Source organism: Lissotriton helveticus, chromosome 1_1 (assembly GCF_964261635.1).
Source record: "Lissotriton helveticus chromosome 1_1, aLisHel1.1, whole genome shotgun sequence".
Lineage (NCBI taxonomy): Eukaryota > Metazoa > Chordata > Amphibia > Caudata > Salamandridae > Lissotriton > Lissotriton helveticus.
In genome coordinates, this window is record NC_136057.1 from 1,808,495,859 (window position 1) to 1,808,523,054 (window position 27,196).

Here is a 27,196-nt window from a genome sequence, read left to right on the forward strand (position 1 = left end):
GTCGTTCACCGCGTAGTCTTTTATTAAAACTTCAAGCAGTGTCATTAATCCTGCAATCATCTTGATTAATGTGAAGCACTGGTATTGATCACTTGAAAGTGGCTACTATGTCCAGTACTCACGAGCCACTCATTTAATTTTGCAGTACAGCAATTCAAGCTTTACATGGGACTTCTGTGTTTATGCACCACATGTTTCATTCTCTGGAATTGGAGCTTTACACCCCAGCCCAATAAGATGTTTACTGCCTGTGTAGTGGCATTATACTAAAGTGAGCAGTTGAACCGCTCAATCATTTTTTTGTTTATGCCCACCCCTATATATATCAAACCAAAGCACTTATTCACGGTACCTTTACCTACCTTGTAGGTTGCTCCTTTTCTTGGTCCTGGTGAAGACCCTGTTTGAAGGAACTAATGGCATTCAGTGATTCTCTGGGTTTGAAACGTTGACATTCTTTCACCTTGACCTGTGCTTTAATTGATGCCCAGATACGGATGATGACATGAGTATTGATAGTGTCTTGCTACTTGGGAGTTCGATTAGTTAGCAATTCAATATTATAAGCAGGTCATTCCAATTTTTGTAAAAAGTGTGAATATCTGCACCTATTATTCCCATCCCACCACGAGCACTTCCTTGACCACTTATTTTCATTTTCACTGGAGCAACCATTGACATTGTTAAATATGAATGAATTGGCAAATATATTTCACGATAAATGTTCATTAATCTGTCATCATTTATTTAATTTATTGAATGTAGGTGTGGTACAAAGATAATGTGTAAATATAGCATGAGTCCAGTGGCCCTGCCTATTGGCTATGTCATTGCTTGGATCGCCAACATCAGGTGCTTACAAGCTTTTACTGACTCAGATGGTTTACAGTACCCCACCTCTTTCTTTCCTTTCATGGCCAATGAGTGAGTAAATAATCAGTCCAAACAGATCGCGCTCCTGCAGAAACACAGAGATAAATAGAGGGGAGGAGAGCAGAGGGACAGGTAGAGGCTGTGTATAACTGGAAGGACACGGAGGTGAGCCGAGGACAGGACAGAGAGGAGGCTGAAAGGTAGAGGCTACATACACCTGGGAGGAGGGCGGCAAGAGCGGGGCGGGGGGAACTAGAAACACTGCAAGGAGGGCAATCTAAGCGAGAGAAAGGCATAGAAGTGGTGGAGGCAAGAACATCTACAGGGAGAGGGCGATCACTAGCGCAGACAAGTGAGGAGAGAGACGGAGACCGGGAGCAGACTGTGCTGCAATTGTGGCGCTAAATGAAATAAAGGCAGTAAGGCACTGACATTTAAAACACAGCCCGAGGAGAGTGAAAAGGAGAGACAGAAAGGGAACTTTTTGGAATCGAGTCGGAGACAGCAAGCAAGCATGGGTCTGCTCTCAGCACCCTGGTCCCTCCTGCCCTCGGGTACCTTCCTGGCGATGCTGGCCCTCTTCTTCACCGTCTTTGTGCTGATCCTTGACTTCATGAAGCGCCGGAGGAGTTGGAGCCGCTACCCACCCGGACCCACCTCCCTGCTGCCCTTCTTTGGGAACATTTTCGAGGTGGATTTCAATAGATTCCCCGAATACTGTGATCGGGTAAGTCTGGTTTCAGAGAACGCTTTCAGCCAACGCATGTTGTTTGAATTTGTTGTAAAGTGAAGAGCAGGAAGAAGAAACAATGATAGCAAGCTACATAAGTGCGAATCGAAGCGCTACCTCTCTGTCAGTTTGGTACTTTCTTTTCTTATGCAAGGTTGCTTCTGAGGTATGCGCGCCTGTGATAAGAAAACATACATTACGCCACAATTCACCTGTGATGATTCGTCACAAGCGTGTTATGACGTCATAATGAGTCTGTGCTCCATGAAAGCACAGGTTCGAATGCTGCTTCCCCAGAAGCTGCGAGGGAAGGAAGCAGCGGCTGCCAGAATACAGCAGGTGCGCAGTAAGAATAACTCGGTGCGAAAGAAAATACCACATACTAGTGTGGCACGGAGTGCGTGTACCTGTGCCGGAGAATCACAATCTGGCACCAACTTCGAGGGAAGGGAGGAGCTTTTCCTGAGGAGTTCCTTGTCGCGTGAACCTGATAAAATCCATTGCGGGCTGGGCCAAACGTTGCTAAAAGGTATTTAAGGAGCACGGGACGTATATAGTGGGAAAGGGGCAGAGAGGCTGTAGAGAGCAGTGAAACAAAAACAGCTATTACGTGGTTCCATGTAATTTGTGACTTTTTTGTTAGTACTGACTTTTTTTCTACCTCACAGCAAATTGTGTTCTGAGACATGGAGCTGCGTTTCATAAACCTAATAGTGCCTGTGAGAGCTATTGGCTTTGGCAATGATTTTTAGCCATGGTGTGCAGCATGGCTGAAAAAATAATAACAAAGGAGGTATTACTCAGCTAGAGTTTAAAGAAATAAACGGGGTAGTGGGTTAAGGAACGAGGCAACAGGACTGGAGGGAGGGCAGGAGAGAAGGACGTGTTGGGGCGAGAGAGGACACAAGAGAGAATGGGGAAGCACACAGACAATGCAGGAGGGTATGGGGAAGCGAGCTGACAACTAAGGGGTCCATTAGGATGGAGGGCGGATTGCCCCCGCCGGGCCGGCGGTGGTCCCCGCAAGCTCGGCGGGGGAAATCCACCCGCCATCCCAGTAGAAAAGACCCCCGCCATAATATTATGGCTGGGGGGTCTGCGGCGGAAGGAAAGACCATCCGCTGCATTCCCGCCCAGTCGACTTATGACCGGGCAGAAAAGGCTGCAAAATGGTGGCGGTGTATGTTTGACACCGCCAGCCATATTACAATGTACATTTAGGAATGCCTTTATGGCCAGTGGTCCATTTTCACAACAGGATGGCAGGCGTACAAAGTCCGTCCGTCATCCTAATGGGGCCCTAAGGGTTTATGTATAGGTTTAGGAGAGCAATCTGACAACAGAGGGTGGGAGGAAGGGGCTGAGGCAGCAGTTGGGATTGGATAGTGAGCAGGAAGGGCTGGAGAAGCAAGTTGAGGGGCTGGTAGAGCAGCCTGACAACGTAGGTTAGGCAGGAAGAGCTGGGTAAGTAGGCTGACAATAGAGGGTTGTGAGTGGAGCTGGGGAAGCTGACAAAGGGACTGAGGGAGCAAGCTTACTTTGGGGCTCGGAGAGCAAGCTGTTGGAGAGTGGGCGCGTGAAAGGGTCTGGAAGAGCAATCTTATAACGGGATGTCAGGTCAGCTCAAGTCAGTTCAATTTAGTGTACCTATTTCACAAATGGGAACTTTGGAAAGTGGTAACTTTGATGCCCAACGTTTCCTGTAGCTGTTTTAGGTTGCATACAGCTGCGGTGCTTGCAACAACCTGCCCTCCTGGGTAGAGGTGATGACACATTTCAGGAAGAGGAACAAAGGACCTCCAAGGGAGGTCCTGCTAGCTGGATAGCCAGAGTGGGTGTGAGCCCAAAAGGCGAGCTTCAAGGTGGAAGCCGCTTTTGAAGGTCCAACGCTAGTCCACTAAAGAGGGGCTGCTTTTTTAGTTGAGGGAGACAGGCCAGTGTCTCGACAGAGGGAGAAGCTGTTGTCAAACCGTGTTTTCAAGGGGAGTGTAGACCCCAGGTAGCCATACCTCTGGGTTGGACTAGGGAGCTCCGCACACTGAGTGAAGGTTTATGCCACGTTGGGAAGGGGCAGAATTGTGCATTCTGGGCTAGCTTTATGTCTCACTTCACAGGAAGTCATCATCAGGAGGAAGGCAACCTGGTAGCGCATTGGCTAGTTATTTGCCATATCACCTGGATCTCATAGTTAGTGTAAAAGTGGTACCCCTGGCTCCCGGATCTCAAATCATTTTTGTACTGGAGAGAGGACCAAAGAAGGATATCCCTGCCATCTCCGGTTCTATTTGGTCACCCAGCAAGGGAGTGGTCTTCAACCACAGGAAACTATTGGTTTCACTGTAACCAGAGACCAGTAGACCAGTGACAACTAGCCGTGTGCTGGTCTTCACCCAGACTTGTGGCAGAATGACTAGGGGCTACTGGCTACAGAGCCTCGCAAATCTGCATTTGACCACTACTAGCCTTGTTTCCCCTCCCTGAAGTAACCAAAATAAACAATAATGATCTGTAACACATAGCTCTGTGAACTTTGTGCATACTAGGATTCATATTAATAACCTAATTTGTATAGCAAGCAAACCAAGAGCCTCACAAAAATGAATCAGCTTCCTCATTATGAAATATACAAAGCTAAGGAGTGGGACGGATGGCTGCACAGCCATAATTTGAGTTGGAAGTCAGCTGACTCAGTGTGGTTTCCCACGTGCAGTCGCCATCCCCCAATACAAACTACCCAATAACAGCCAGTCTATTCAGGTCGATTGCACTATTCAATTTATTGCCCCAGTGATGACAGGCATCCTTCTTTCTCCCAGTGGTCACCTTGCTTTGTTGTCTTTACTGGAACAAGACCGATTGTGTTATCCCCAATATCTGAAGCAACCCAAACTAAAAATAATATGCTGTAGCACATGTCACCATGACAACTTGCATCCAGCAAAAGCTCTCCACTGAGGACTATACTGACCACGCATACTCCTCTACTTCGTACTCTTCTTAAAAATGCCAATATCTTCCCTCCATTAAATGAACAAGTAATACATGAACAATCTGTGTGTCACCTTGCTTAAACCCGATCACACGAAAAAGCTTTTCAATCTAGCTAGACATAAAAGGGCTCAGATCAAGATACTAGTACCACCATGCTAATGCAATATTGAACACAAAGATACACGCACACAAAGAAACCTAAATAGAGTTTTCTTTAAAGGTCATAGTCATTTTAATAAAAATTCATAAAAAGCAGTAGGTTAAAAACATAAATTTAAAATAACATTTCATAAACGTGGCAGTAAATGGTGCTCAAATTGTGTAAGTGGTGAACAAAGTGGCGACGCAAGTGACAATGTGATCAGCATAAACCCCGTCGACCAACCAGCGCAATAAGAGGCGCAGCTCACAATGTGGTTGAATATAAATTAGAACCCGAACTCTGAAAATTCATCTGGAGCCACATTGTTTCTTTTATTCACTGTATATATCTCTATCACCAGTCACTATGCGCCGTTTATGCTGATCACGTTGTCACTTGCGTCGCCACTTTGTTCACCACTTACACAATTTGAGCACCAAGTACAATAAGGGTTGTATAAATTGTTTTTTACTACAGTGCTGCTACACCTGTAATTTAACTTATCTTGTTTTGATAAACATAATGCCTTGAGAACATTGAATAATTCAAAGCGTCTGCTTATTTCCTTGCTGATAATGTCTTTGGCATATCATATCTAATTGTCTTTGAAATAATACCTGATGGGATATTGTTGTTTATTCCGATTACTCACTGTACCTTACACAAGGTGGTGTAGTTCAGGCGCTATGGTGACAGCGGCTCTGTGGAAGATGTGCGGCGGGCAGAGGTCCGAGTGGGTACTCCTCATGGTCATGGTGGTCTCTTCGGTGGTGACTGGTGTTCAGGTGGTGATGTTGGGTAGGTCGTTCTTGCTGGGGGGCACTTTCTGGGGTTTGCTCGCTGAAGTTATCATAGAGGGTTTTGATCTTTGTTTGGAAGTAGGTGCTGAGCTTGTCGCTGAGGTCCTGTGAGGGTGTGATGTCTGTGGCTTCACTGGGTGGTTTGGTGAATTGCTGGATGATGTGAAAGAGTTTGTTTGGATTCCTGGACTTGGTGAGGATTTTGTTCCGGCTGAAGGTCCTCCTGTTGGCTCTTATGTGTTAGTGGTATTCTGTCATGGTGTTCTTCTAGGAGGTCTAGTCTTCGATGGCTTTGCTGTTACTCCATGTTTTTTCGAGGCACCTGCAGGAGCGTCTGGCTTCCTGGAGGTCAGCGGTGAAACAGTGGGCCTACAGAGGGCACTGTCTTTCGGGTGTGCAGAGGGGTGTGAGCTTGTCTGCCCAGCTGGAGATCCAGCGGTGAAGCTCCTTGGCTGCGGAGTTGGTGTCGGTCATGACGGGTTCATGGATGAGGGTGGAGTAGAGGATTTCTGTGACTTTGCTCCAGTGTCTCAAAGGCGGGCGCGGCATGGGCAGGTGTGCCGTGGTGGTGTTGAAGGTTAAGAGTATGCAGTGGTGGTCTGTCCAGATGGGTTGTGAGTGGTTGAAGTGGACCTTGTTCTCTCCTGTGAAGATGGGGTCGAGGGTGTGTCTTGCCTTCTGGGTGGGGGTGGTGATGAGCTGCTTCAGTCCGATGTTGGCAAGGTTGTCTAGGAGCTTGTGGAGTCAGGGTCATTGTTGTTGTCGAGGTGGAAGTTCAGGTCTCCAATGAGAGTGTAGTCCATAGAGGGAATGGCGTGGGGAACGATGAGGTCGACAATAGTGGAGGTGAAAGAAGTGCGAGGCTCGGGGGCGGTTAGGCGAGGCTGCCTTAAAGCATGGTTTTGGGGCTGGTCCGGATATGGAAGTGGAGGTTTATGGTGTTGGAGAGGAAGTTGCTCATGCTGGAGGTGGAGAGTCGGAGGGAGCTCTTATGCGTGATGGCGAGTCCCCCTACTGGGCGGTGTGGGCGGTCCTTCCTCTGGATCTTTTTTCCGTAAGGGATGGCAGTGGTGGTGTCTGGGGCAGAGAAGGCGTTGGTCCAATTGTTGGTAACAATTGTAAACGATCACTAAGCGGTATACTTCTGTGTAAAGGTATTAACTTGCATGGGGCCTGTGAGGGGACTTCAAATAACCTTTCATGTCACCAGCATGGCACACCTGCAACACAAATAGAGCCATTCTTTAGGCGGTTTTTTAACGGGAGCTATATTCTAATAGTGGACCACAGCTGTTGTGGCATGGTGCCAGGAAAAGCTTACCGTGTGAGCGTTAGTTCCATGGTCACTTGCTGTATGCAGGTATTGTATCCAAACAGCACTCCAGACACGGAGGCAAACATTTGGCCTTCTTTGAATATCTCTTCTATTCGAATTGATACTTTAAGCAGAATAAAGTCTGTCCTTTTACAGACAACTGTGCCCTTAACGTCATCAAAAGAAACGTATAATCTGCAAGTTGCAAGGACAACGGCAGAGATACACAGCCTTTTATCAACAAATTGCCCCGTGCATTTTGCAGAAATGCTAAGCCAAATCCTAAATATGTCTGATACCAGTGGTATCAGATATGATGGGACCCCCTCAAAAGGTTAATTGTGGCCAAGGAACAGAGGGGAAGAGAAAAGACATTACTATGGAAAGGTTGTTCCACCACTGGCCCTAATTTTCAAATACTGTTATACATCCTACTTTCAATCTAACCTAGGTGACAGATACACGTCAATCATATTTTATTAAATATTTTATTTTATTTTCAATTTGTTCATTATTTTATGTTGTTCATTATTCTATGTTTTGTAAAAGACATTTCATCATACATTCATTTTTTAAGCATTTTCAAAGTACATAACAAATACAAAAGATGATAAATATATACAAAAAAATACAAAGTATTTCAAAAAGGTACCACTTGATCACATACACACAGTCTCAAAAAGTACTCCCACATTCACACCCATACTACATTCAAACCACACCATCTAGGGAAAAAGGAAGAACTGAGTCTTAGTTGGCAGAATCTTCACGCCAACTTGACGGTCTCAAAAACCAGCATGAGACCCCGCACCAGGTTGACGCGCGTTTCGGCGGCTCAGGGCAACCTTCCTCAGGACCTCTTTCGTATAGTCTAATCCAAGATGTCAGGGGACCTACAATATATATATAAAAAAATTATTCTGTCACCATATCTTCTCTCATAGAGTTGAGAGAAAGAGACTAAGTCTACATGTTGAAAGAAACATTGCTGAGATTAACACAGTAGCTCTACACATGACCACAGCCTTGAGAGAAAGTGCATAAGACAGAGTTGTCACACATACATAAAATATATGACAATTTATCATGGGGGTACCTCATATTCTGCGAGTCTAGAAATCAATGATTGCAGGAGTGCCACCTGACTATGGACACTACTACGATATCTATTTTTTTTAAAAAGAAGATGAATATCCATTTCATTGATTTTCCCAGGGGCATGAAACATACCATATTATAAAGGGACATCGGCCTACTTACGGTTAAAAACAATTTGATGTTCCTAATCGGTGAATCATATTTCCATGAAAGACCACCAACTTAATTCATTCGTCATAAAAAGTCCTTTTTGAGACACCTAAGAAAACAAATGGAGATGCCCCACTTCTAAACAATCGTTTGGTCACATTGATGCAAGCGTGCACTACCCGCCATTCTATTTGAAGCCATGATCTTACCAAATCTAAAGGCAGCGGGGGGGGGGGGCAGATCTAAGCGTTGATTAGATTCTTTATGGAAGTACAATTCCGGTCTTCCACAAGGCAATACAGCTAAAACAAAAATATGCCAGTATTTAGGATTAAATAACTTTCTCGAAGACATTTTACTGTCATATGTATACTGACAATGTATGATGACAAACACACCTTTTAGCCAAACAAAAACTTTTCGTTCTTTTATTCCGAATGCAAGGTAACGCTCCAATTTGAGTTAGTTAGATAGGGTCAGAAATCGCCCGCTATGCCCGTCGGGAATCTGGAACGTAAGAATAAGATACTTATCACAAAGGGCCATAAGGTCACGTACAGGGCTCGCACTAAACGTTTCCGCAGCGTATATAAGTACGGTTGGAAGGTGTGCTTCTCTCTATCCACTATTACACTAAGGTGCTGCTTACCTAAAAAATTGTCCGTCATACAGATAAACACTCTTCTCTGTCTAGTGTTAGTTTGGTAGGGACAAAGATCGTCAGCTACGCCCGTCGGGAATCTGGAACGTAAAGATAAGATACGTATCACAAAAGGCCGTAAGGACACGAGTAAGACTCGCAAAAAATGTTACAGCAGCGTGGATAGATACAATTGGAGAGTGCGGTTCCCTCCATTCGATCTTATGCCTCGCTAGAGTGCTGCTTACCAAAGAGTCGTCCGTCGCACAGATGCCCGCTCTCATCTGCCTGGTATCATCGCTGCAAACGGCACTCCAGGTTGAGTATCCAACTTTTAAACCCTGATCGCGGGTATATCTTCACGCTATACTACCTTGCTGTCCGACGTGATCTCGAGCGTAAGAGAACACTAAAAATAAAAGAAGGACTAACAATTCATGACGTGATCTCGAGCATGAGGGAAGACTAAAAATAAATGAGGGACTAACAGTTCCTGTCTATGTCGTCATGAAAGATATCTGCCGATACAAACTAAAGTATAGCAAGTGAGTCCATTGACACTAATCTTTATAGGAACAACATGACCGCTCCTGAATAACCATAGCGACCATGAATTGATAAAGAAAAAATCTAAGGTTGTCAATGGTTGTATATGGCTATTTCTTCCGGGATTTACAAGTTTAAAAACAAACTCCAATGAGAGAGAATTTTTTGGACATGTTGGTATGATAACTAGTCTCCAGAAAACTAATGAGCAAATGAGTCAAGGAAGTACGACAGTAATTAAGGAGAGATCAGGTTATCATTCATGTTGACATAGCTCAGGAAAGCCAAAATAGCTCAAGCAAGTTCGAATTACAGATATTCGCTATGTCTAGTAGAATGACATCTATTTTGTGACGTACCAAGATATCTCCTCGTTAAGGCCTCGTTTAACACTGTCAAGATGGTAGATCCAGAAGGTTTCGCGTTTCTTTCGAATACTTTCTGTTGATTGGCCTGGTCTTGATAACAAGTACCTTTTCCAAGATGGACCACTTAATATCTTGTTCATTGTGGTTCCTATCTAGGCAATGTTGAACCAAGGGTGCCATCAGTTTCTTGGTTCTGATGGCAGACTTGTGTTCACTAAATCGGAGACGAAATTCGCGGCTTGTTTCTCCTACATAGGCTAGGCCACAACTACAGAACAGAATATAAATGACATTGCTGCTACGACAGTTTGTCAGATGACGCAGTTTGATTTCCCTATCATTACATTTGATAACCTCTGATGTAATAGCTGAGTCACAGGCATGGCAAGAGCCACATCTGTGGTTACCTAAGACTACAGGGAGACCCGTGATGGAACGTAAACCATCTGAGGGAGAACCTTTTACCTGCCGGGTATGTACTAGCAAATCCCTAAGATTCTTGTTCCTTCTGTAAGCTAGTAGGGGTAAAGGTAGAGGGGGAGCATTTTCGTCAGAATTCAGGATTCTCCAATTTTTGTTGATGATGTTCCTAATTTTGAAATTCAAAGTGGAGTGGTTGATCACACATGTAATCCGATTCTGGTTTAAGCGCCTCGACCCCTGGAGTAGCACAGTTCTATCATAGTATTTTGCTCTCTTGTAAGCATGCCGTACAAGATGGTGAGGATAACCCCTCCTGAGAAGCCTATCTTTAAGTGCATCTCCATGTTTATGGAAAGCACTCATGTCCGTGCAATTGCGACGGATTCGCAAGAATTCCCCAGAGGGGATGGCCTCCCTTTGGCAGTTAGGGTGGTAACTGTCAAACTTAAGAATAGTATTCTTAGCTGTGCTTTTCCTGAAGAGACTCACTTTCAAATGACCCTCAATACCTTCAATGCTGATATCCAGAAAATCAACTTTGTAGTTGTTAAAATTCACCGTGAACCTTAAGTTGGTATCACTGGCATTCAGCCATAGAACAAAAGCCTGTAATAAATCAATTGGACCTTTCCAAACAAAAAAAATGTCGTCTATAAAACGTTTCCAATTAGAGACATTTTCAAAGAATGGTGCCACTTCATTATAAATGTTCTGTAGCTCCCACTCTCCCATAAAGGTATTTGCCACACTGGGGGCACAAGAGGCCCCCATTGAGGTACCTTTGATTTGTTTGAAGAGGCGGCCATCACATTCAAAGAAATTGTTCATGAGGACAACCTCCAAGCATTGTAAAATGAAGGCATCAGGTCGGTCCTCTGGATATCTCTGTAATAGGGCCGAGACAGCCTGTAACGCTCGACATTGAGGGATATTGGTGTATAATGCCTCAATGTCGAGCGTCACAAGGATGTCTGTGTCTGGATTGAATGGCAGACCCTCTATCTTATTAATTATATCCCAGGTGTCACGGATATAGGAGGCGTATTTGTGTGTTAAAGGACACAGAAATCTATCAACATATTTTGATAGGGGCTCCGTGCAAGACCCAATGGTGGATATTATCGGTCGCATAGGTGGATTTGTTTCCGACTTGTGTGTCTTTGGTAGCCCATAAAGAGCAGAGATTATTGGGAAAGATTTATTTAAAAAGACATGTTCATCTTCACAGATGAGCCCATCTGTGAGTGCCAATTGAGTTATTTCTTGAATATGTTTATTCAATCTTTCCAGTTCTCTCCGTTGTGCCGGTCTATAATGGTCTGTTACTGATAGCATCTCAGACATCTTTTCATTGTAGATATTCCTATCAAATAAGACAATCCCCCCACCTTTATCACATGGTTTAATGACCACGGAGGGGTCTGTTTTCAATTTATTGAGAGATGCAATCTCTAATCTAGAGAGGTTAGACTGTGGTTTATAGGGATTCTTAATGACTCGTGCAATATCACGGAGGACACTCTGTTCGAAGATCCGAACATCAGTGCCTACCATGTCCAGCGTAGGAGTAAATGTCGATGGGGGTTTGCACCTAGACAAGTTATTCTCTTCCTCATATGGAGGTCGGTCTAAAAAGAATTTGTTCAGTCTAACCTTCCTAAAGAAGGCAAATAAATCCTCATGCAACTTAAATTTATTCAAGTTTACACTAGGGACAAATGATAAACCCTTGTTTAACACCTCTATATCCTCAGGTTCAAGTGACATGGAAGAAAAATTATAGATTGGTAAGGGATCGGAAGGGGATTCCGATGTACCTCCTACCACCAGTACTGGTGATTGAGTGTCCTCACATACTGTTGTGGAGGTTGAGGGCTAATTTGTGCTTGAGCTCCTTGATCCTGCCACTGTACATTCCTTCCTCGGTATTGGCCCCGGGGTAAAAAACCCCTTCCATAAAATGGTCGTTGGGTGGACCTACCTCTGAATGGTCTTGAATTATATTGACCATTACTCATGTCTTGATAGTTATCTCCATCTGATCCTGAGGAACCGGAGTCTGAAAAGTTGGTATACTTCCTCCCCGAATAACCATTAAAGTTCGAATTATAATTACCTTGTGTACCCTCTTGATAATAACTAGGAGTAAGATAGGGGTAGATCTTTTCTTTAGTAAACCATCTTACATCTTTTCTTAGCTTTTCTGTCTTTTTATTTGTACGGTAAGTATCGAAATCTTTCATCTCTGTTTGGATTTTTTCAAGACAACTCTTGGCTTCATCCACAGCCGTGGATGAATTGAGTTTAGCCTCTAAGTCATTTATCTCCTGCAAAAGGTTGGATGCTATTCCCTTAGCTGTTTCAATAATCAACATCATCCAGTCCCTGGAGCAGCGGTTAGCGATAAGTGACCACCGCTCCAGGAACTTTCTGATGTCAACAAATAGTCGCCAAAACGTGCGTCGACCTGGTGCGGGGGTCTCATGCTGGTTTTTGAGACCGTCAAGTTGGCGTGAGGATTCTGCCAACTAAGACTCAGTTCTTCCTTTTTCCCTAGATGGTGTGGTTTGAAAGTAGTATGGGTGTGAATGTGGGAGTACTTTTTGAGACTGTGTGTATGTGATCAAGTGGTACCTTTTTGAAATACTTTGTATTATTTTTTTGCATATATTTCTCATCTTTTGTATTTGTTATGTACTTTGAAAATGCTTAAAAAATGAATGTATGATGAAATGTCTTTTACAAAACATAGAATAATGAACAACATAAAATAATGAACAAATTGAAAATAAAATAAAATATTTAATAAAATATGATTGACGTGTATCTGTCACCTAGGTTAGATTGAAAGTAGGATGTATATCAGTATTTGCAAATTAGGGCCAGTGGTGGAACAACCTTTCCATAGTGATACCAGTGGTATCCCACATGTATTTAAGACAATTTTTTCGGGACTGTTAACACCCTTCAAAACAGTTCTGGGCATTTTTCCTAATTTTGTCCATTCTGTCTTTGGCGGCCTACCACTCCTTTTGGGACTCGTAGCAGGAATTTTATTTTTGATCATTCTGCTCCGATATGGCAAGCCAAGTCGCAGACAAGACTCCAGCAACGATGGAAGAAACGATCCTAGCTACACGCTATCGGGACCACATAACTAAAGTCCTTGGATTAGCCCGGCTAACAGATCTGAATATGACCTGGTTTCTTTCATTCAGACCCATCTGCCAGAATTGCATCTTACCTGTGCTTCGATGTATGCTATGCGGAGAAGAATGCGTGTTGGACGTCTGTCTTACACTACCATCAGCAGTACCATTGGATACAGATACTTTGCTAAGTCCTATAACGGCTCATGCATCGTGTTGTCTCCAGCGGCTACCCATTCTGATGACGGCATTCGTTGAGACTTCACCACTACGATTAGGGGGTAGTGAAGTACAAGATGAGAGCAACATCACCCAGGTACGAACTTCTGTGAGCATTGCTGATCCTGACATCGATGATAGCAATCATTCTCACGACTGCACAGTTGCGGCATTTTCAAACTTGGTCGAACTTTCACCTGAAGCGGTAGACCCCTTTTTTGAAAGTCTGTCTGAAATTATGTTCTCCCCTGAACAAAAACTTTTAGGCAACAAGTACACAGCGTTCCCTGAACTCTGAATTCGGCCTTCAGCTTTGATAAACAAAAGCTACTGAAAATATTTGGAACTATATTTTCTTTCCTCTCCCAGAAAGCAAAATAATTTTTTTTCCAATTTCAAAATATTTACCTTTTTTCTGGCACATGTCCTCTGCTTAAAGTAGAACTATTCTTAGAGAACAGAGCTTCTATTTTAGGAACTCTAGAGACAATATATTACCTCAGCCTCTAGCACATTTACAGTAAGTGTATTTATATGTGATGGAATGGTCTCGACCTTCTTTTCTGTATTAAGAGCCATTTCATGTGTAAATTTTGCAAATCATTCATGCTGATATATATATGCATCTTTTTTACTGAATGATTACACTGCTTGAATAGCGTACAGTACCAATAATCATTTTCGTGTATTTCGTATGCACCATTTCAAATGCAATAAATGTATTTTGGGGTGGGTTGGAATACACATGCACTTTTATATGTTTACTATTGCTTAGTTTTAGTAATGATGGACATTAGATCGTGGAGTGGGTATTGTGTTTTATCTAGGAACCTAAATCGATATTTCTATTTTATGCCCTTGTTCGGCTATAATCAATAATATCCCTATAAAGGCATAGGAATCATATCCATATTTAGTCGTAGCCCATGCAGTCACATTAAGCAAGGCTACTTCCCCGGTCTCCTAGAAAGCACAACGAGTTCTCTAAACAAACCAAACATCCAGCAACCTGGGAAATCCCCCTTGCTTTTGTTTTGATTTCGTCCTAGAACTCCTGTAAAGCACTGTAAGAACGGCCAGTTCTTAGTGACATCTTTATTGACGTCTTATGTCCAACCTTATGTCAAACCCGGCACCTTTCAGGTATAAATATACCAAAGTTGCCTTAAGCAAACACACTGTGGTGGTTTTGGAGCAGAGCAGCTATCTACTTGCCCGAGAGCCCAGCTGATGCGAGAGCCCACGGACGCTGCCCCTCCTTTTTGACGCACTGAGAGAGACGCTGTCTTTTCTCCTGCCGAGAAATCCAGCTCCGGTGTTTCCAGATACCTTTGCGAGTTACTGGGATATCGAGTCCCGAGAGAGAGATACAAGACCTCCTGCTTTCTATTACCCAGGTACGGAGCTGACTAAACCCTTAAAGAGAATTCTTGAGTCAGATTCTTGGCAAACCCAACTTAACTTAAACTGCTACTTACTTACTCCTTCCCACGTATTAGGCTTAGGTCAGGTACACAGGGGTAGGCGTATTTAGAAGCACCAGTTGAGTATGTTAGTCAATGTATATATGTATGTATATATTTTATCTATTTTAAAGTATCATATGGCTAAGAAACCATATCAATGCTTTTACAGTATTATTTTATAATCCTCCTTTTACTGTACGCACTTTATTTTACTATAAGTATTGCAATTGTGGCAATTCATTTCTCTTGCATGAGAAAGAAGACTGGTCAATAAATAACACCTTTTATTGAAAACGCCCGTCTCTCTTTTCTCTGCACTCTGGTGAAACTAAGTATGCACACTTGACTGAGTGAAATAGCTGTCTATTGTTTTCACACGACTCTGGAGATACACTCTTATTCTGAGGGAGCAAAGTGGTCATGTTTTATGGTTGTCAGAAGCTAATCCCTTCTTGTCTATCCAGGGAGGTTAAACTCCTCCTCGTTTATTCGAGAACGTTTCTAGTGACCTCTGAGCTAGCTGGCAAACCTTAAGTCTAATATAGTCAGTAGAGACCTAGATAACCTCAGTCCTACGTCTACACTGCTGAATATATTATTCCAATGCGCAGAGCCTATTGGGAATATAGGAACTACACTACAAAGGCACAAACAAGGGGCACTGACTAGGCTGAAAAATGGGCACAACACAGGAGCGAACAACAGCGGCCTCGAACAACTACCAGGTGGAGGTGAACGGGGTCAGTGGCAAGGCACATAAAGCGGAGTTGCTGGGGAGAGAGCAGGTCCTAGACCAGAGGTCTGATAGGAAGAGGGGTTGGGAATGATACAAATAGCCTTGAAAAATCTATTGAAAATTAGCTTCCATCAAGGAGTCTATATGCAGCCCTATTCTAGACGCCTCTGTTGCAGCCCTTATGCCCAAGGAACAGTTCCCCAGTATCTTCTCCACAGTCCCCAACTTCTTCAGTCATTTTCTCAGTAGAAGCAACAATCCCAACGATGGCCCTGAGAGACACAAAGGTAGATCTCCCAACACATCCAACTAAGTGACCTTACTGGCCTAAATTGTCTTTGATCATTACAACCAATATCTCATCTTTTACAAACCTATTCATCACCCATCATCTAACTCTGAAATGTTTCTTCTCCCTACAAACTGCCTAAAGAGCATCCATAAAAGAGTACACCATAATCCTTTATGCTTTCGATTGACCCAAATACCCCACAAAACACCTTTCATATGAATTTTAAAAGTTCAATTGAAATCATGTGTCTCAGCTTTTTTACATCACATTTCCCTGATTCAGCCTTTAATTAACTAATGTCCCATTTCAACAATTGTCAGCTTCCAACTGCAGCAATATGCACTGTAAAGTGTTATCCTACCCCAAATACTTGAAATTATTACTGGGCAAAGTCATTTCTCAAGAACGTTTGACAGAAATCCTGCTGAAAAATCCTTCTTTTTCTGAAAATCTCTGCCCATCAGTCCTCCTTACCAGCCCTTTATGAATATATTACAACCAAGTCACAGGAAACGTTTTATCGCTGAATCCTGGCTGTCACTGATCTAGTCCCATATCAGCTGCAAAACTCTCACTCTTTAGAGAGGCACTGATCAATCAGCATTCACTTTGGCAACCTCTACACTAGCTGCTCACGCCCATGGAATCTTTTCCACTGTGAACAAGACAATATTAATGTCTATCCACGGGACATCATTTTGTCTAAATATAGTGAGTGTCATACAACCTAAAACAAGAAGCCTAAGCATATTTCCAACTTTTGAAAAAGCTTTGAATAGGCTTAAGCCACTGAAAAAGAGGTGAAAGATCAACTGTATCAAATGTTTCCCTAAATGCAAGTTAGGTAGAAACTTTGAGTTTCATTTATGATATGGATAGAGGTCTGTCAAGATGGCAGGTTGGTGTGGGATTCGCCTCGGTCTTCATAGCAGAAGTCTGCTTTGCACACATAGCGAGCGCCTCCAGGCAATGAAGAATCCCTTTGCTTTCAAAGGAGCTATTTTTGTGACAACATCAATGAAGGCAGTGAAGCTTTCCAAGCAGGTGCCATATTTAATATGCCCACTTAAGAATATGCCCACTTAAAAAAAAAATCTCCAAGAAGACACTCCCAATTTGAGAGTTAAAAAAACCCACATTGTTGATCCTGCCATCCAAGGAGTGTTGCCCCTGTGTGGGGGAGGGGGGCATTGCACAGTATTCCTGCTTGAAGCCACCAAGCCTTGCATATTGGTCACAGGTAGGGAAATCTACTGATGGTCATCCAGCCCTAAATAAAGCAGGACAACCCTCTATATATCCTGTCTGTCCTTTGGCAGATGTTCCATAAGTTAGGGTTTCTGACATTGGAGCCAGCAGAGTCTCCTCTGTCGGAAACCCAGTGCTTCTCTTGACCCTGATTAGAGATGGGGGAACTTTGAATTAGGGATTGTGGGAGTACCTTTCATTTATAGTGGTGCTCTTGCTCTGCCAAACTATACATGGCCCACATTGTTTTTGACAGGGCTATTGTGGCAGTGAACCCACATTCTGGTGTTTTAGGCTTAACCAAAGTACTTAGGGGGCAGGAGAGTACAAAGAAGTAAAATCAGATTCATAAGAACAATTGTGCATTTCCTTGTGTCCGTGTCCTTAGAGTTGTATTGTGCTAGAGCTATAGGGGTAGTACCCTTTGACTTGCACCAAGGTCTGTAGTTACCAGAGATTAACCAGGCTATAACTGTAATCTTTTGGGAATTAATATACATCTTTCAATGATTAGAATGACAGATGTACACACAACCAGGAACTTTTGTAAGCAATACATTGGTCATATTAGTAAAAGTGTGTAGACCTAAAGTGTGTACAGCAGAATGGAATAATAAGTAGAGATGAGGATTACCAGAGGAGTAAGATAGCTAGGAATTTGGATCAGTGTGCCCTATTTTGGAGCACTAAACCCTATGACTGCTGCAAAAGGGTGGTGAGAGTCTATGCCTAGTGTATCTTCTCACAAGCCAGACCCTAACATCAGAAAGCCCAACACTCTACTAACTTTCACTGTGGTTCGTTGCATCGTCAATGAAGGGTGTGATCAAAGTGCCTTAAACATGCCATACTAGCACCTGGCTGTCGAGATAAAATTGTTCATTTGTGCTAGATCCAATATTTTGAAAAAAAAACATTTGGGTCTTCAAAGGTAGGATCTAGCAATGCTCAAGATGAATATCATTGACAATATAAAGTGTAGAACCAATTTACTTGTCCATGTACTTAGCGTGTATGTGTCGTCTCTTCAGGAGTGACTAGCAGGATACTTGTCAATTCAGGTGGCAAGAAACATTGCTTATGGTTTTGATCAGGAATTGTATTTCTCTCCCAAAATTCTGGGCAACAGTACAGGTCCACCGTATATGTAGGATATCCTTATAACAGTTGAACCAAAACGTTAATGGTGGATCAGGGAATGTTCTCCCTATTCGTGGTAGAGGAGGATACTGTCCATATGATAGTTTAAAAGTGTTTTGAGTGTAGTAGGAGGCTACTCTGAACTAAATTGCAGAACATGTCACTGACATATCCCTAACCATGTCTAATTCCCATTTGGTGATATATAAAATTGAGTATACCATTTATCACATGCTGGACAATATCCAGAAGAAATGTGAAAAGTCCTGTTCCGAAATAATCATATGAAATGGTGTCAGATCCGAATAATTTTGAACAGTCCTCTTTGAGTGACACCCAATGCCTCAATTGTGTGGGGTGTAAATGAAAGTGTCTTCTGTGAGATTCTAGGACATTGTACACTGTTCAATGAGAATATATAGAAAAACGTGAACTGGGTGCGTATGACCTCCCATTACCTAGCAATGCAACCTGGCTGTATTGAGGCCGGGTGTGAATTCCTAGTTGCCCCAAACCGATCTTATTAGTGATGGGTAATACAGCATAATGAACCTCTTGATTATAGTCACCCCATTTGCCCATGTCATGGAACAAACTTGGGAGACTTAAGTCTTCTTATTAAAGAAATGTATAGTAAGTGTAGTAGGAGCATCCACTGACGTGAATATTCTAGTTGGGTTCACAGTTCTTGTGGTTTGTTAAGCATCTAGTGGATTACGGCAACCAAATTCACTGCAGTTACCTAATTGTGAATGTACACGAGTGCCAGGACTGCTTTGTCTGAAAGTCTGCAAAGTGCTTCATGGGAAATTCTCAGACATCCATTGGCCTATTTTAATTTGTTTATACAGGTTTGTTCACGTTTACCAATCATGTGTCTTTTTAATGAGTAAACGAACATATTAAATATAGACATGTGTACACCCTTTAGCCTACATCCAGGAGTTCTTCTGTTTGCTCCGTGAGTGAGAATAATTGCTCTGGGATAGATAATTCTAGGCTGTTATGTTTGTATACAGTAATGGCTGGCATGGCTAGAGTGATTTTAATCTTGTGTCATGCAAAGATGAAGTCATTTCACCACAACATATTCTGCATTGCCTCTAATTATGTAAAGATGTTTACAGCATAATATTTGTACGTTAGTGGTTTGAAGCCGTACGCTGCTTTGCAACCCATTAGCATGGATACATGTGGAAGTGTCATAGCTGTTTTCTACATGATATTGAAAGGAGACATGGCTGGATCATTTGTGATCCACTAGAGGATAGACCATAGTTGTATTGGTTGTTCCTAATAGCCTCTGCTAATAACCACTAAAGTCAAGGCAAATGTTATCAGGGATATTAGACACCCTTGTTAGGTAATTATTAGCAGGGTCAGTTAAGGTGAGCGTTGTTTATCGACTTCCATCTGTGCTTACAAGCATGAATAGTTGGTTGTAGGATTTTAATAAACCATGGGTCTGACTAGTCACTTTGGAAAGTATTCTTACAGGAACAAGATACTGCACTAGACTTATTATTATTATATTTAAAATGATATGGCGCAACAGCTACCCGGAGGTTTCCCGGCACCAACAGACACATGAATAAAAGAGGGGAGCAGCGGGTCAAAGGGGTTGAATAACTACGTTTTGATGCTTTTCTGAAACAACGTAATTTTGTTCCAAACGCAATGAGGGTGGAAGCGAATTTCATAGAGACGGGGCCAAGTAGGCAAAAGACCGTCCGCCCATGCGTGCAAGTCTAAACCTAGGGACTACAAAGTTTGCCTGATTGAAGATCTAAGAAGGCAAGAGGGGGTGTACGGTTGAACTAGTGCATCAAGGTAGCAGGGGGCAATATCGGCATTGATTCAGTGCATATAACAAAGGGCTTTGAATTTAGACCGGTTTTCAATCTTTAGTCAGTGAAGATCCCGGAGAGACCCTGTGATGGGAGCCATTCGAGGTAACTGACTAAGGAGTCTGGCCGCTGATTTTTAGACCACTTGAAGCCTACTGATTACATCCTTGTTGGCACCTAGATATAAAACATTACCGTAGTCCAATCTGGATACGATTAAGGCTTGAACCACAGTTTGAGTCATAAGTGGCACTTATTTATTCATTCATTCCCTCAGGCGGGGTGCGTCCATTGGGGCGTGGGGGCGTAGCCCCCCCCGCTCACAGCCGTCCGCAGCTCCCTCGGCGTTTATCTGAACTTAAGTAAACTGAGTTTACTTAAGTTCAAAGACGCGAGCCAAGGAGGGAGAACTGACAATCATGCCAGTCAGCATGACGTCAGACCAGGGCGGGCTGGCGTCATGTTGATTGACATGATTGTCACCAGACACCAGGGCAACAGGGAGGCAGCAACACAAGTGCGCTTGAGTGGGGACGGAGCGAGAATTTTTTACCCGTGCCCACTCATGGGCATTTGTGTTTGCGCTTTTTTGCGCATGCCCATTAGGAGCCCTTAGTGCTCCTAATGGGCGTGCTGAGGGCGTAGAATAACCTGTGCCCAAAGGGCCAGGATTGGCTGCGAGGGTCTGCCAGTCCAGTGACGTGAAGGCGCCAAGGGTAGCAGAGGTGGCGCGGACCGTACCGCATCCTGTAATTCTCGGCAAATCATTTAACTTCTCTATGCTGGCAAAAAAAAAAACGAATATGAACTTTGGTAACATAATTGGTGCTTATGTAAAGCAATCATACAATTCAGGTCCACCAGTACGTGCCGTATGAAACTGCTAGAAAAAAATGGAGCCCAGCATCTGACAAAATGTTATTGTAAACACGTTCCCTTACTGATTGCATACACAGGACTACGTGAAGGCCGCTGCTGCCACTGCCGTCCAAGACATCTCGTATTTGCTGGCCCTATCACAGAGTATAAGTGCTTCAAAAATGTCCACGTTCAGAGGATGAAGACATTTGAATGTGCCTGCCAGTTCCAATTTCCCCCGTCCTCTTGAACCAACAACCCACAATGTCTGAGCTTGTAAAATTGAAACTACTCAATAGGTGAGCAGAGCTTCATCAGAAGAGTGAAAGGATTGAGGCCGAGGGGGTTTCCCTAAGGGCAATGACCTGAGGGGGACACACCATGAAAGAAATGCTAAATTCGCCAGTCCAGGTAAAGATCCTAATGGGAAGGTGGGTGGGTCAGCGCAGCCATTGTACATAAAGGAGCAGGACGAGACGGCCAGTAGCCTGCCAATGTGAGTAGGCTGTACGTCCTGTATTTTCAGAGCCTTCAACCCTATTTATTCTTGCAGAAGTAGGGCCTGGTTTGAATTCGCTGCTTTCCTGGCACAGCTGAATGCCTCCTCCGTTCATGGGACTGGAGGCATTTCTAGGCCACTTCCTACTGCTGTTCCCCCAGGACACCTTTCCTCTCCTCCTCTCTGGATGCTCCTGCTGCAGGCCCTGCTCTGCGGCCTTCTGTATTGCAGAGCCCATATCACAGATGCTGCACCACAATTTTTAAGTGAAAGGCAGACAGGTGCATTTATTTTGCATCCGTCTTCACTTGGCCGTGTCGATCTTCTTCCAGGTCGCAGTGTGTGCATCTGGGGGTGACTTTGGACCACAACTAGGCATCAGCAGTCTCTAGATATTTTTGCAATTCAGGTAGGCTATCAGTCTTGCACACTTGTCAATTCAATATGCAGGATAATGGAGAATACTGCTAGCTACATCCGGGATGTAGATTCTGTACTTTTTCTTGTCATTACTATTGTACAGTGCATAGTTTGTACTGAGGGACACCACTTGTTTGCACGATTAAGAGCTCCGGAGCTGTGGTTGAAGGCACTGCCGGTTTCTCACAGGGTCTGCCAGTGTCTCAAAATGGTGTTCAGAATACATGGCCATCCAATCATTGGCCTCTCTGCAGAGTGCTTAGAGTTAGTGGTCACGTATTTGAGTTGTAATTGTGATTCTGTGCAAATGGGTGTGATGGGGCCGCCATCAAGGGGGTACACAGTTGTCAAAATTATGACAAGGTGAAAATAAAAGAAAATGCAGTGGTTGTTCGCAAATGAAGACGGATCCCTCACGTTTATGCGCTACTGAAGACGGATCCCTCCCGTTTACGCCCTACCACTTTCAAATGTCACCAGCCACCACTGCATTCCCCTGCTAGTACACTTCTTCTTTTAGTTCTGTCGATTTTAGTTTCCACACATGGACACCCTGCATAATCCTTCCTGGAAGGCCCTTTGCTCCCCACTTCTTCTCTCCCACACAAGAAGTGTTATCCATCGACAGGAGGAGAAAGTTATAGATCTGTGCTCAATTAAGATCTGCCTTCATAGCAGTGATCTTTCAAGGTCTAGAAAATAGTTAACCCGCATTGTAAGAAAAAATAAACATGACGTTTTGAAAGGCCTTGAATAAAGGCAGGGAAAGCCTTCGGGAACAATGCTTTTTAGTTGATAGGGAAGTAATGCCTGTCCTTACTTCGTCGCTATGACAATGTGATTCCAGTTCGTTTATTTAAGGTCGCTGTCTTTCAAAGGAGCGTCATCCAAGTTAAGCATTCTCACTGGTGTCCTAGATCTGAGGTCTTTGTTACATTGGTGTGTATTTCATGTTTCATATCATGATAACTATTTCTACCATAACATATTAATTACATGATTTCGTAGGGAAAACAGCTCTGTACAGCTTTTCATGCTTTATAACACACCGAAAATACGATTGCCATAATAATCTGTCATGCTGTATTGATTAGCATAATGTAAATTGGGATTTGGATCACAACCATTGCTATCTTTTGTGAATCTCACACTTGAAGTGTCACAAAGAACATTATGTGTTTAGCAAACTTGACAGATGTTCGAAAGTTTCCAATAGTTTCTAAAGGCTACCTTTGACTCTGAACCGACATTACCCATTCCTATCTGAGACCAAACTCACTGCTCATTGTGAGCCTATTTGTATCTGTGTGGGACGGTCGAAGTAATGGGAAATTTACAATAAGATGTATTACCTACCTAGCATGCCCTACACCTACAGGCGAGTTTAAAGTAACATGTATCTTTAAGGGACAGGTGTCTTCCTAGTTGTGCATGTGTACCACAAAGATGGTGCTGTCCATTGCGGGTCTCTGTACATTTCTCTTCCGTACTGACACAGCCAGGGCAACGTGGCACATTGATGTGACCTCTTAATGGTATTTGGACCACGACGTGTAATATTATTCTTAGCAGCAGAAGTTTGTCCAGAATTATAGTAATACATGCTATTGGAGAAAGTCAGAGGGAGTCACATCAAAGTGCAGCAGTTGACTGTGATGTGCTGGATATCTCTAATATTAGCACATTTTGCTTTAGTGACATTTATGCCACTGTGTGTATTTGGCTGAAAACAAACATGTTGAAAGGACGAAATAAAATATATGCTTTAAAGTAACAAAGGCCTCTATAACTCACAATTATAAATGTAATGAGAGAGACAATTCGTACCAGACGCAATGTCCATGAAAACAAATAAAATCACATTTATTTAACAAATAAATCAAAATTGTTGGGTGGAGACACAAAACACAGAAGCCAAGAATTCATATACACAAGCTCAGGCAATAATGAGTGACGCAAATCCCAAAAAGTCTATTAGTCTCAAATAAATGTACAGCCACAATTCTGCCCTTATGTTAATTATATTATGCATTTTGTAGGATCAGTGTGCGACAGTCGAAATAAAATATTTGAGCATTATGTTGGGGGTTGGGTGAGGTGTCAAAGGTCCTGGAATTATAAGACTAACCCACAAAAATCAGCAGCTCCAATGATATGTACGGCAAACATTAAGTAAATTGTGCATGCAGGAAGGGGAATTGGACAGCAAGATGGCGGACGCAAGGCGTCCGTGTGAGGAGCAGCAGTAGTGAGCTCGCCACTATTTTCTCTCCACATTGATGGGAAGCATTATTTCAAGTGCTCCGTTACGGCCGTCTTTCTGAAATAGCTGCAAGTAACATTTATTACTGAGCCTGGATGCGGCGTGACCTTACTTCGAAATTTCGGCGTCTGCTCCAGGTGTTCTGGCGACAGTCTGCTGGGAGAGGAGACGCTTTTCGCAGCGGCGGGATTACCGGTCCGAGTGTGTTTGCCAAAGGAACTCGTGAGACTTGCAAGCCTGCCAGGTCCCGACGTCAAGGAATACAGTCAGTGGAGCCGGTTTGTTCCAATCGAACCAGTATGCCGCCAAAGCCATTGAAGCCAAAAACCCGTGCCGCGATGGCTCAGGACGCGGGGCAGAAGCGGGGAGCTGTCACATCGCCATTTGGTCTAAAAAATAAAGACAAAGGGGCAGATTTATGTTAACTGGCGCATCCCCAGGGATGCGCCAGTTAATGTGCGCCACAGTGCGCCACAGCTCCGCCACCCATGGTGCGCCGCATTTACAATGCGGCGCACCATGGGGCAAAAACGGCACAGATGCGTGACGCATCTGTGCCGTAAAGGTGGCGCATTGCTGGAGATGCGTCGCAAGCGCGACGCAGCTCCAGCAAGGCTCGGGGGTGCCCCATCTTAACAATGCTGCGTCAAGACCTACGCCTGCTTCAAGCAGGCGCAGGCTTTTGACACAGCATTGGCCTGAAAGTGACTGAGTGAAATCTTATAGATTTCACTCAGCCACTTTTGCGAGGCGCACCTGCCCCGGAACGCCCACCCTGCGCCGGAACGCCCACAAGCGGCGCAGGGCTTTACAACGTGACGCATCTGCCTAGATGCGTCACGTTGTAAATCGTTCGTAGGGATGCGCCACGTTTACGCCGCCTTGCGTGACGCAACAGCGGCGTAAACGTGGCGCAAGGGCCTCATAAATCTACCCCAAAGACGGTAATGGTATTGTTACTATAAGTGGTGAAGATAACATAGCAAGTAAAGAAGGAGCAGGATTGACGACAGCAAGCACTCCTGGTCTGGATGACGGGCAAGTACCACCAGTGCATTCTGGGACTAGTGGTGCCTCTATTGGTGCCTCTACTGGAGCTGTTCCGAAATTTCATGGGATTTTTCGGAAAATAAATAAGGGTACTATTAACAACAAGGGAGAGCAAGATGTCCAATACCGAATCCAACAAAATGTGACCCAGGGTAGTGATGACACAGCAATGCTTAACAGTCTTACTCTGTTAAATACAGGCATTCATACTGGCACTATTATTGAGCAGCCTCCTCAGCACGTGGCTCCATCGGGCTTATCAGCTTCTGTAGAATTAGAGCTTGGCGCCTCAAGTGTTGTTCGATCATCGGCACAGCAATTGCAGTTGGAGGGGCTGTCATCCCCTGTTACTCTTTCTCGAGAGGCCCCGGAGAGAATGGTCACAACGGAGATGGTGAATATACAGACAGAGGTGGATTCAATCGATTCAGCAGGGCAATTCTATTCAATGTCAGATTTATCTAATGCGCTGGAATCTGGTAGTTGTGATGGAGAGGCGGATGGAGGGGGAGATTGGGGAGACGATGAGAGCGGGAAGAGTATACATAGCTCTCTCCAGGATTATGATTTTGATTTAGACAAATACCCGGAGCGGCCGGACTGGGGCGCTGAGGAGCATACTGTTCTCACGGTTCAAGGGGCTAGTGAATTACCTATTACTCCGGTAAGCATGCCTGAGGTATCATCGATTCCTGAGATAACCTTAACTACTTTATATCAGGTAATGCTTCAACATAGGGAACAGACCAGGACAGAGAACTTGCGCACCCAAGGCGCAGTCCGCCGTCTTCAAAACAACCTGCGACGAGTTGGTAAAACTTGCAGTGAGGTTTCTGCCAGAGTGGTTGAAGCCGAAGCTCGGATTTCAGCGATAGAGGATTCCATGACTCAGCAAAATAAACAGTTATCCTCGCTAGGGGACCTAAAAGAGGAGATCAACTGGAAGCTTGTGGATCTTGAAAATAGATCACGCAGGAATAACCTGCGGATTTTAGGTATTCCTGAAGATAGCGAAGGGGGAATATTACACAATTTATAGTTGATCTCTTTACAGAGGCTTTTTCAGAACTCACTCAGTGGGAATGGGATATTGAATTGCAACGAGTGCATAGGTTCCCTTTTCGAAAGAAGGCTGGAAATGAGTCAAATTCTAAACCTAGGGCTATTTTGATCTGCCTAAATAACTTTCTTGCAAGGGAAGCCCTGTATGACCTAGCTAGGCCAGATAGGAAACGTAGGGGGAAAGGTCTTGAGTTCTTTGTCCGTCCTGATTATTGCCATACTACTGTCCAACACCGAGGGCAATTGCGTCAGTTAATACCATTGTTTCAGGCAAAGGGGGCTCAGGCCTTTCTCCTCAACCCTGCTAAATTGAAGGTTGTATTTAAAGATAAAACATATTTTTTGACCTCAGAGGGGGCAGCTAAAGAGCTACTCACTTCAATATGAACTATGTTTAGACTTTAGTGGTTGATGGTGTATGATGTGGCCAGGCGGGAGACTCCAAAAGAGCATATTGTTTGGATTTAACATCTGTTTTTTTTTATGGAGTTACTACTCATTAACTAATTAACTAATTAATATTCTCATTTTTTTAATGTATTTCTTATGTAGCTTGTATGGATTCATGATTTTCCTCTTAATTCTTTTTTCATATTTGGTGTTAGTGGAGGGTGAACGGCGAGCCACACTAGTTGCATCTCACATTTCATCATAATAAGGGACTCTTTAGTCCCTTTGCCTTTCCTTGGGAGGGGGTGGGAGAAGGGTGGGAATGGGTGGGGTAGGGTGGAGGGTAGGGTGCAAGAATGGTCAGGTGAAGCGTAACTTCCATAAAAGTCAAGCAGAGAGTAAAAAAATGTTTTTGTTGGTGCAGCTTATTTGAATATGAAAAGCAATATCAAAAGGCTGGCTTTTGCTGTATTGCATAGGG

At 43.7% G+C, this 27,196-nt stretch overlaps 1 protein-coding gene across 2 annotated transcripts in view; it reads left to right on the forward strand.

Annotated features, from left to right (window-relative positions):
- Window positions 1-1,108: 1,108 nt before the first annotated feature.
- Window positions 1,109-27,196, forward strand: part of LOC144753101 (cytochrome P450 2D6-like) — an 840,402-nt gene continuing 814,314 nt past the window's right edge. Inside the window, exon 1 of one of the 2 annotated variants that reach the window (XM_078640894.1) lies at window positions 1,109-1,600. In XM_078640894.1, coding sequence (XP_078497020.1) covers window positions 1,388-1,600 — 213 coding nt within the window. In that variant the 5' untranslated portion in view covers window positions 1,109-1,387. The remainder of the gene's footprint in view (window positions 1,601-27,196) is intronic. The other variant, XM_078640901.1, reaches the window with a different exon arrangement.